Source organism: Rousettus aegyptiacus, unplaced genomic scaffold (assembly GCF_014176215.1).
Source record: "Rousettus aegyptiacus isolate mRouAeg1 unplaced genomic scaffold, mRouAeg1.p scaffold_m13_p_4, whole genome shotgun sequence".
Taxonomy (NCBI): domain Eukaryota; kingdom Metazoa; phylum Chordata; class Mammalia; order Chiroptera; family Pteropodidae; genus Rousettus; species Rousettus aegyptiacus.
In genome coordinates, this window is record NW_023416307.1 from 145,491,884 (window position 1) to 145,504,124 (window position 12,241).

Consider the following 12,241-nt stretch of genomic DNA (forward strand, 5'->3'; position numbering starts at 1 on the left):
AATGTTTTTATTGTCACATTTTATGGTGATCTGTGATCAGTGATCTTTGATATTACTACTGCAATCATTTTGGGGCGCCATGAACTGCACCCATTTGAGATTAGGAACTTAACTGATTAATATGTGTTTTCTGACTGCTCTATTGGACAACTATACAAAAGACTACAGTTTTTAAATGAATGCAATAGTCAGTATATTATACCAAATTTAATTTACTGAATTTATTATACTGAATTCTTACAAATAAATGCTAGTGGAAAATAAAAACAGTTAGTAAAACAATCATCTGAAGAAATGAGTAAACCAAATTCATTCATATCAGAAATGTGTCCAGTATTTTGAAGATTCAAAACACTACCCATAAAATAATGACGTCATATGCTAAAAGAATGGAAAACACTGTATCCCTGAAAAGGCCAAAATTATCACACCTTGTACCTATGCAGTCCTTCCCATCCCCTACCGCCTGCTAGAGAAGCATCAGAGAGAAGGATGACACAAGCATAACACGGAAAAAAGAACTATGGACTGAGTCAGGAAGCCTTCGGCTTCTCACCAACTAGCTGTCATTGCTCTGGGTTGCAGAGTCCTCATTAGCCAAGTGTCTAGACACTTAGAGGAGAGAGAAACCATAAATAAGAAAGGGTAGGGTTAATAAGTCACTGGCATATTTCGGTAAGAACATAAACGTATAAGCTATCCACATAAGATAAAACTCCTATGAGGCTGATACTGATGAGGGGAAAATCAAATAAGGAGCTTCCTCTAACAACTAAAATTACTGAAAAAAACATAACTTAAGAAGAAAGGATTATTTCTTTAGGTCCATTTTAGTTTGAGCAATTGCGAAAATCCTAAGCATATATGTAGACACTTAATTTGTAACAAAGAGAACACTGAAGAAAGCAAAAAAAATCATGTGTACTATACACCTAAATGTGAATAAAACCTCAAGACAATTAAATAGAGAATGTCCTCATGACATTAGTGTAGGCAAAGATTTGTTAAGTCAGACAAAGAAACATCTCACCACAAAGGAAATGACTGAGAGCTACATTAAAATTAAGAACTTATGTGCATCAAAAGACATCAAGAAAGTAAAAAGGCAAGTCACAGAGTAGGAGAATATATTAAACGTATGTATAGTTGACAACAGGCTTGTATCTAAAATTTATTTTTAAAAGTCCGGCCAATCAATTTTTTAGAAAACCACAGACCACCCCATTTTAACAACAGGCAAGAGATCTGAAAAGATACTTCAAGAGCACATATCCAAATAGTTGATAAATATGAAATGGTGCTCTTCTTTATTAGAAAAATGCTGATTACAACCATAATGCCACATGCACCAAACACTTAAAATTGATAAGAATAAAACTAACGATGCCAAGTATCCGTGAAAATGTAGAATAATGAGACCTTGCAAACACTGCTAGTGTGAATATAAATAGGTACAATCACTCTGGAAAACTGTCAATATTGACAAAGGGTGAATATGCCCTGTGGCTCAGCAATTACAATCAGATATATTCTAAGAGAATGAATACATACGCACACCAAAAGACGTATACAAGAATGTTTTTAACTGCAGCATTCATAAAAGCTATGAATTAAAAACAGCTCAAAAGTCCACCAACAGTACAGAATCATAAAGTATAGCCTAGTCATACAATGGAAAACTACACGGCAAGGAAAATGAACTGTGGCTGGATCCAACAATACAAAAAAAAAACCTTAAAAAGATAATGTTAACTGAAAGAAGCCAGACACAAGAGTACATATAGTATATGATTCCATTTATGTAAATTCAAAAACAGTCAAAACTAAACCATGGTAATAGAAGTCTGGATTGTTGTTACTTTTCCGAAAGAGAGAAAAGGGAAGGATTAAAAAGGATTTGGGGAGGCTTCTGGAATGTTGCAACGTTCTACTTGTTCACCTGTGGTAAATACATGGGTGTATTCACTTTGAGATAATTTACAGAGCTTTAAAGTTACAATTTACATACTTTTCTGTATAGATGTCATACTTGAATAAAAATGTAAAATACTTAAAGAAAAAATAATTTCAATATAAATTTTAAAGTATGTAACACATATGTAACATATCTATACACAAATACATATTCAGACACACACAAATATATATAGTAACTGCATTTCTTTCATCCACATAAAATAATATAAAATATGCTCAAGTGAAATTCTTGTTAGCCCTAGAAACAAAAAGCAAATGAATGACTAAGTAAACAAAATGCATATTTACTGGACAACCTTATCACCAACAAATAATTGATAATGGAAAAAATCTTACAGGGTAAGATTACATGATAATATAACATATCACTCCCTTTTATCATATCCTTTTCAGGGATACAGTGTTTTCTATTCTTTTAGCATATGAAGTTGTTTTGCTCTTCCTGATAACCCCTGCCAAAAATCTGATCAAGCCTCCACATCCAACTACCAATTTAGGGAATATAAAGACAAAAGAACATGTTAAACCATACCACAGAAAAAGAACTGGCAATATCCAGAATATGGAAAACTTTATAACTACCTGGCATATTCAACAAGTAAATCACATGGCAAAAAAAGTTGAGGGTATACAGAGATTTAAAAAGATATAAAACATATCAACCAATTGTCGAACTTTATTTGCATACTGATTCAAACCATCAAAACTATGTAGATACTTATGACATTTGTGAAACAACTAGAAATCTGAACCCTGACTGGATATATTTGATATTACAGATTTGTAGAAAAATTTAGGTGTGAAGCGGTATTGTGGTTGTAATTGAAAAAAATCTATTTTTTCCCTTTAGAAAAATACTAGACAATGAAAAATAATGGACAATTATAGACGAAATGTTATGATGACTTGGATTTGCCTCAAAATAATACAGGACAAAAGTAAGTGAGTAAGGGTATAACATACAAAACTGGCCATGAGTTGTTAATTGTTGAAGCTGGACAATGGGTACATGAAGGTTCATTATATTATTCTGTCCACTTCAATACATTTGAAATTTTCAAGAATAAAAAGTTAAGAAAAATAATCCTTTCAAGTTTCCCTTCAAATAGAGACTAAAATTTCATGACAAAAAGAAAATTTAATTCGAATAATATCTCAAATAAAAATATGAACTCTGAGAAGTACTAAAGAAATAAGTACCTTTGGAAAAAAAAAGTTCAGATATATTAGAAGCTCATCAGGATCTTTACTGATCTGATTAATGCTACTCTACTCAGATACTCAGGATTTTTTTATTTGACTAGGTTTTAAAAGTATTGATTGATTCTTGTATAGGTTTCTGTTATCCAGTATCAGCAGGAAGTCACAAAATACTTAATGAATTAATCAATATTTTTACTAAATGCTTGTTCAAGCATCTTCCAAATAATTACCATTACTGCCTGGTATCAAGATAGTTACCTATTGATAGTATTTAATTACATATTAAATAATATATAAATAATATGAGTATATAATAAAAGTGTCCAAAAAAATTACAGGATCTTAAGAACTTTTTAAGTAGTAATAATCTACATATCCTTTTTTTTATCTTTTGAGTTTTAAAATAAAAATAAACACATGAAATTAAAACTTTCAAAACCAGTGGCAAAAGAAAAAACAAATTTAGCAAGACTTACCTAGCAGGGGAAATTCCTCTCTTTGAAAGGTCCGCCCTTACTTTCTCTCCCACATGTCTATAAATCTCCACTATAGCCAATATTGCGGCATCTCTCACCTGCCAAAGAATTTAGAACTTAAAAAAAATAGTATGTGAGATAAAATAAAATACTTCACTTCAAAGTAATATTCACTAGCAGACAAACTTGAGGCTCCAAGTTGGTTTTAACGTCTCTAAACCCCTGAGAGATTATGGCAGGGCATTAACAAAAACAAGAGGATGTGCCAAGAAACTTCTAGAGGAACCTTGTAAAAGGTTTTACAAAACTCTACGAAACATGTAAATAAAAGTTACTAACGTGGGTTTTAAAAATTCTTCTTCTTGTAATAAAGTTGCATAAAGAACTGCCAAAAATTGTATGACTAAAAGTCATTAACACGGTTAATATATTTTCCTAGAATAAAAACTGACTTTCAAGAATGTGGCCCAAACTCAAACAGATATTTATACACCAATGTTCACAGTATCATAATTCAGAATAGCCAAAAGTAGAAACAACCCGAATGGCCATGCATGGATAAAAATATTTGGTATATACATATAATGAAATATTATTCAGTCTCAAAAAGAAAAGGAAGGAAATTCTACCATATGATGCATGGATGAACCTTGAAGACATTATGCTAAGTGAAATAGGCCAGATACAGGAGAACAGCTATCATGTGGTTCCACTTTTATGAAATACGTAGTCACACTCATATGGAAAGTATGTAAAATGGGGTTAATAGAAACTGAGGGGTTGGAGGGGACAGGTGTTATTGCTTAATGGAGAGAGTGTTTCACTTTGAGAAGATAAAAAACTTCTGATGGATGGGCGGATGGTGATGGCTGCACAACAGTCTGAATGTACTTAATGCCAATGAACTGTGTATTTAAAATGGTTGAAGTGGTAAATGTTATGTTGTGTACATTTTACCACAATTAAAAGGCGAAAAAAAAAATACAGCCTAAAGAGAGGAATTTGGAAGATAGTTCTAGTTCTCTTGCACAGTTCACTCAAAGAGCAAATGAAGAGACAGTAGAACTCTTTACAAACCTCCAGAGGAAGAGCTAGGCCTAAAGCAGGGAAAACCTTACCCAGGGTTATTCCAAATGCACAGCTGTGCCAAAAACGTTACAACCAAGATTTAACTCCATCAGAAGGGACAAGATCCAGAACACACCCCTATTTTATGCCTATAGTTATATGAAGCTCAGGTAAAGAAATTTTCAACAAGTGATACACCACTGGCACATATACCCTCTGCTAAATAGGATCATGACTATTGCAAAAAAGTTGTTATGCCACCACATTCAGGAATGAAGGAAAAAAGCTGACAACCTGTCTGCACAATTATCACACAGGACTACAGAAGGGAATCGAGTTTATCTGTTACTCAGTTTTTCAAACTCAAGAACTATCCCTTAAGCCTCAGCTATCCTTAATACTAACTAAACAACTAACACACTTTGAACAACTCATATGAATATAATGTGTTCTTAAAAACTAACTAGTGGATTTTGAAAGAAAAAAATGTGAACCTTAATTTCACTACCTCCTTCTACTCACTCTTCTTTTTAAAATGTAATAAGAGCACTAGCAAAGAAGGTATAACCAAAAATTAGACAATGTAAATAAAATCTTACCTGACTGTTGGAATCTCCAAATAGGATACACAAATGTGGTACCAACTTGCTGAGGACTAGTGGTTGAGCTCCAAAACTAAATATAATTTGAAAAAAATAAAGAGAATTTGGTCTTAATCAAACAGTAAACAAAATATCCTTACACTTTCTTCTTGTCTATATTAATAAGACAAACATGATAGGGAACATGGACACACATCATTAAAACATGAAGGATATGAGACACAAGCAAAAACTAATTCTAAACAATGTGAAATATGCAAACTTCAATAATCATGACTGACAATGAAAACTGTCAATACAAGATCCAACAAAGCAAAATGTTCAACCAATGGCACTCTTAAACCTGGCAACCTATCAATTAACTCAAGAAAATATGAGCTTTTGCTTTAAAATAGTGATTTTTTAGACTCTAGGTCTCAAATTTGCACTCCAATAAAATCTTTATTTATGCTTATTAATTTCTGATGAGGTCATGGGTTGAAAGCAAATGACAAAAGAGCAAAAAACCACAAAAGCTGTGCCGACTGAATGCACTTACAAGCTCTAGATGGCAGAAAGGACCATAGAGGAATAAAAGGAAATAAATGAAGGTATAGTTAGAGAAAAGGAAGTAACATTACAGGAAAAGTTGAAAGCTACTATATATTACCTATCTTGTTGCTAAGAACTTGAAAAAATAATCCAGAAAAAAAACAAAACTCCCCAGTTTACAATTTCTTCAGACTGGAGTTCTGAGTTCTGTGACACCTACACTGTCAGAACTCCGCATACGGTCACCAGACTCACTGTCTAGTTACCTGGGAGAGTCTTGTTCAGTCTATGATTTTCATAACCACCCATACGGCTCTAGAAAGTGTGAGGAAATATCTGAAATACCACCGAGTTAAAATCAATTCCAAACTGGGTCCAGAACAGAAACAGATCCTAAATTATATCAATGTATTTATTATATCACCATCTATTTTGGATACCAACTATTAATATACTAAAAAGAAACACTTCTTATAATCGACTTATAATGTTAAATTAACAACATGAAAGATAACAATATGCACACAAAAATTAACAGATAAAGGTATCAAATAAAATAAATTAATAATTACTTAAAATGTATTTTCATAGCTTTCCTTGAGCTTTGTGAAATGGATATTATTTTGTTATTTTAGAAAAATGAAAAACACAGGCAGCTGTTTTCAGTAATCATAAAACTTACATGTTTAAGGTTTCAATAAGACACAGACACACGCCTTCTCGAGATCGAAAATTCTTGTGCTTAAAACCAGAAGCCAATTGTTCCCAAATATGCTATTTGAAAGAAAAGTAAAAATGTATAACAAAAAATTAAATTACTCACATTACAACCTTTTATCTCTTCTCAACCTTACTACCAGCCTTATTGGTAAATGAATTTTCCCATCAGATTATTCACTTCTCTACAAGTTTTTCTAAGCCAAAATTGCATTCATGTTGGTCCCACACAATTTTTAATATCTTAACTACATTTTTAGCTTTTATATCTTTCACTTTAGATTTAAGTTATTCTCAGGAAAACTATGTCGAACATCTAAAAAAACCTTAGAATTTCCAAGGACACAGAATTTGTTGTAAGCTTTAGAAAACCTTCAACAACAATGCTACCATTATTAGTCCAGTAGTCTAGAAGGCTTTTAAAAGGTCCAATGTTGCCTAGCAACTATTACAGACTGCCACATGGAATAGGTTTTTTCAACATTTTATAATTCGGGCTTTTAACACTGGATCCAAATACTGAAACATATTTGGACAAGGCATTTTATTGCTATCTACTATAATTTTCTTTTGGAAAAAGCACATATAAACCTATATAAATTATCCAAAACAATTATATGGGTTTGGTATCAGAAGGAATCCAACTTTATTTATTTTTTGAAATATATAGCCAATTGTCCCAATCAATTCTTTCCCCACATTTAGAAACACCATCCTACCATTTACTAAATTCATGCACGCACACACACCTGTTCCCCCTTTTCCTGGACTCTATTCTTTCTGGACTCTGTATTTAGCTCCACTAACATATTTCTTTCTCCTCTGTCAAACTTTCTGGAAGGTAACTTGGAAGTTTAAAAAAAAAAAAAAACCTTAAATGTGTATAACCTGACTCATCAATACTACTTATATTTATGTCCAAAGATATACGTATAAGGATGTTCCTTATAGTACTATTTAATAGCATGTCAAAAACAAGTTAAAATTTGAATCACTAAACAATGTTGAAGGATACCCAGCAAACTGTTAACAAGGACTTAGTTAAATCTGGGAAAACAATTTACTTTTACAATTCAATACTCTTTGGATTTTTTAAATAAAACATATAATATCATAATTTTTAAACTGTATTTTAAATGATAACACCATTGTGTATATTGTAAATTCTGATTTTTTCCCACTTAACATGAGCTACTCTGTTTACGTGTCAACTTATTTCTGCTCGCCTTTCAAAACACCTCCATAAGGGCAAATTTCTCTACTGTATTCATAAAACACAGTCACTGTCATAGAATATATGCCTTATATAATTAGGAACCACCTGTTATAATAAAAAAAGTTTTCTTTCTGTCTCTGTAAGAGTTACAGAAATTAATATAACATTCAATAATTCTCAAAATAAGCTTTCTCGCTTAACATTTTATAATATGCAGGTAAGAAAAACCACAAAATGCTAAAAAATATTATCAATGTATTGTAAAATCACTAAAATCAGATTAGTTTTTTGAAAAAGCATTAAAAAGCAGACAATGGGAAAAAGCAAAAACACGAAAGTTAAATATAGACATTTTATCTTAAATTCCAACTTTTTTAAAGCACTAGCAACAATTCATTGTTTAAAATTATGGCTTTCACATCCCCTAGGGACTGACTTGCTAAGATTACCATCTATCCTCACTGATATTTCATCAATAATTAGCAAAAATGAGAATTTTAAAATATAGACCTACCATAGGTGGTGCTACTTGATCCATTAACTTCAATATCAGAGTCTGAGCTTCATCACGAACCTTGTCTTTGGCATCTCCCATTCTGTCTATTAGAGCTACAATAACTAGAAAAACGGAGAGGGAAAAGAATACTTTTATCTCCAATAAAACCTATATTTTACAAAATTACAGCAATTGTTTCCATAAATGAAAAGTTAGGAAGTAAGCAAATTGTTAAGTTCTTTATTCATGGCGCTAATCAGAAATAAATGAGAAGCAAGTCCCAAAAAATACATACTGCATGACAGCCGCTTACAATAATAATGTTAAAAAAAAAAAAAATAAGGAAAACTAATCATTATTCTATTTAGAGATATGTATAGGTAGTCAAGTTCTACAGATCAGTAAGGGAATGATTATCCCAAAAGGGAAGAGAGTGGATACCTCTGGTGCCGGGAGGGAGGTGTCATCAGAAAGTGCAGAGAGGGCACATCTAAGGATTTGTCAGAGTTCTAGTTTCTTAACCAGGGAATAGGTGGGTGCTGGTTTTATAATTATTCTTCACGTTGTACATGTTTGATAGGTATTCTTTCTCTACGTATGACATATTAACTAACAAAAACAAAAGCGTAGGCCACTAGGATTGAGGTCTTTCTCTACTAGGTCCAAGATTTTGGCACGAAAAAAGCAGAAAAGTTCGAGTCCAATCCTAGAGAGTTTTCATGAGAGAGGTTTCTGTAACTACAAATCAACAAAACACCACATAGAATTAGATGGGGGACTAGAATTCAGAGGGCACAGGTTTTAAAGTCAGCTCATTGGGCAAAAATATATTATGGTCAAAATTATCTTTCTGTAATCCCTTAAATTACCACTGTCTCTTAACTTAGTGTGGTGTTTAATCTCTTATTGTCTTTATTTCCTCAACCCATAAATGTTCGCAGCAGTACTCACTTCAGAAGATTACTGAAAATTAAAAAATACATTTAAACAACTCGAAGAGTGAAAGAAACTGAGTAGGCTCTCTATAATGTGTCACCTACTATCCCCTTCTCGGCTATCATCCTGCATATTCAAAAGCAAAGAAATTAACTTCTTCTGTTTCCCTTTTGACATTACAGCTACAATCTTCCTTTTCCTGAGGCAATGGAGGCTGAGGCCTAGTTTAAACAAGGGAAGGAGGAAAAAATCTGAAAAGAGGTTTTCTCTAGTTTATTTATAGATGCATATAATTAAATGTGTATATGTAACTTGATGCAAATATTTTCTACAATGTAGCAATGTCTACAATGAATTAACCAGACTGGTGTAATAATGATCAACAACATTTAAAGAAAAAAGAAATTACATTCTTTTGGAAGAAAATGAGTGAGAAGCCAACTAGACCAAATGGAATGATATCATCCCAGAATCTGTACTTAATCAAGGAAATGACTATGTAAAAAAATCAAAAGTCTTTGCCATAAAAATCATGAGGCAACAAAAATACTTGTCGACTGGAACAATATAAATTCTCATCTTGCTTAGATGTGTTGTTAACACTAGAGAAATTTATCAACATCTGTAAGACTTGGTTCTGATAGCTTCTGAGAGGGCAGAAGACAATGATAGACACTTTTATGTTAGGTATGTATTAAGCACATATCTAAGATACATACATGAGATAATTCTATCTCATTTAATCCTTGTAACAATTCTATGAAATGAGCAACCCATTTGGTACAGAGGGCCCAGAGGGATTAAATACATTGCCCAAGGTCAACAGTAAGTAGTGAAACCAGGATTTAAATAATCTACCCAATGTTATGTCTTAGTCGAAGTATTTCCATTTACTTGTAATTGAAGGTGTTTTGTCTGTGCGTATATATGTTTTAACAATCACATAACAGTAGTGGGGGAAAAAAAATAGATACTTCATTCTTTAGTGGTGGAATTTAACTCCAAAAAAGAAAATAAAATGTTGGCTCAAAGAGAGGTTCACCTCACTTCAATATTAAAAAATAAAATGTTATAAAAAGAACTGTAAAAACAAAAAAACCTCATGATACATAAACTTAGAATTACAGCTATTAAATTAAAAACAAAAACTTATAAAGGTTTTCCATCAGAATCCCTTTTTAACACATACTCTCTTGGAGTCAAACAGAGTTAAGATTTATTCCTAGCTCTATCGGTTATTAATTATGCAAGATAGTCAACTTTCCTGAACTTCAAAGTTTCCTTGTCTGTGAAATAGGAAGGGAGACAGGCCTATACCTCACATGGCTACTGAAAGGATTAAGTAAAACTAGCAAAAGGCACCTTTGGCAAGCCCATAACGAGCATTCAGAAGTGTCAGCAGTCTTCCTTACAGAACTGTATATGATACAATGACCACCAAATATCATTCAACACAATGAACATTCAACAGTAATTATTGGGAATCCCAAATAGAGCTTTTCACTCTGCAGACTCTCAAGAAGAACTTGTTAAACAAAAGAATAAATCTATCACAGATTGGAAAGTGGGCAGTGAACCATGGAAGACGTTTAAAGCATTGCTGTTAGTATATTTTGTTCTCTTATCATTGTACAAGATACAAACCATTTTATAAGATGCGAAACTGATGACCAGGTATCCTAACTAATATTCTTTCTACAATACCATTATAGATTAAGACTGTCTGTTTAATATTTGCAAAAGATGAGATCCTTTAATGAATTCATTTATAAAACCAGAGTTGGTGATCAGTGTTAAAATATAAGATGTAATTTTTTTGTTTGAATATTTTATTTTTCCATAGTACATGTGGTCACAAAAGAAAATTTAAATATTTCATATTAAAGAATTACATTAACATAGACCATACTCTTTTTGGAACTTTGTCTAAAACTGAACGTGAATCTCAATTTTCCTAAAACATCTCTTCATTTTAATGTAAAAAGATAAAAAATATCTGTAATGATAGTTAACCTGAGTGCACCAAAAGAAAACAATTATCACTCACATCAAGTTATATATATCTCGGATTATATTATCAAAAACTTTAGCACATAATTTAGTTTGATTACTTTCTTTTATAGAAAGGCTCTTAATAGTGATTTGGTTAAGGTTTAAGACAGGGTAAAAGTAGAAAGCTAACCGTGGGGCTCTTAGTGTTAGAACCTGTTTAAGAATACACAAATATACTGCCTATCTTGCAGAGGTATCATACGAGTATCATACAAATCAGAAATAATGTGAGGAAGATCTTTCATTTATGTAAATTAGATAAACCCAGTAATTGCATAAAAAATAGGCATTCAATAAAGAGTAGCAATGTGATGAAATTTTCCTATTTCCACATAGACTCTCAAATAATTAGAAGTTCTAGTTTCACTAAGGATAATGATGAGTCTTAGAGTTCAAAGTGAAAACAATATTGACTAACAGTAAATGTACAGGGATGACCAGAGAGTAGGGGATTAAAAGATTTTTTTAAAAAATCCAAAAAAAAAAAACCTTTACGTATAAGAATATATAGATATGTGAGAATGTGAGAAACACATATGAAAAACATTAACCAACAAAAGCAACTTTTAATTTATTATGTATTTATGAGTATAAGAATCACAGAGCAAAGAAAAATTCAGTGTAAAGTGAGGTTAATCTGAAAAATTCCTAGATGTTGAAACCTGAAGTCAGTCTTTTTTTTTTTTTTTTTTTTAAAAAGAAAGGACCATGGAAAAGAGGAAAAGATTTCGAAAAGAAAGAACAGTACAGCAGAGGCATAAACAAGTCAGCCAGAACTAACAAGAGTGAGCAAGTTTCTGATTAACTAGAATGAGAGAGAGAGAACCTGCTGAAGATCATAAATAAATAAGCTACTGAGATGGAGAAGAGACACACATGCTGAGAGAACGGGAACACCAAGGAGAGCAAAACAGAAGCATGTTCTGGAAACAGGACAGTCCTAAGAAGCAACAAACTAAGATTCTGG

General features: G+C 32.2%; 1 protein-coding gene across 36 annotated transcripts in view; it reads right to left on the reverse strand.

Moving 5' to 3' along the window:
• Nucleotides 1–12,241, reverse strand: part of CLASP2 (cytoplasmic linker associated protein 2) — a 144,654-nt gene that overhangs the window by 121,574 nt on the left and 10,839 nt on the right. For all 36 annotated transcript variants that reach the window (XM_036219968.1, XM_016158779.2, XM_036219967.1 and 33 more), the window contains exons 3-6: nucleotides 8,305–8,408; nucleotides 6,540–6,631; nucleotides 5,324–5,399; nucleotides 3,657–3,754 (exon numbers count right to left, since the gene is read on the reverse strand). In XM_036219968.1, coding sequence (XP_036075861.1) covers nucleotides 3,657–3,754; nucleotides 5,324–5,399; nucleotides 6,540–6,631; nucleotides 8,305–8,408 — 370 coding nt within the window. The remainder of the gene's footprint in view (nucleotides 1–3,656; nucleotides 3,755–5,323; nucleotides 5,400–6,539; nucleotides 6,632–8,304; nucleotides 8,409–12,241) is intronic.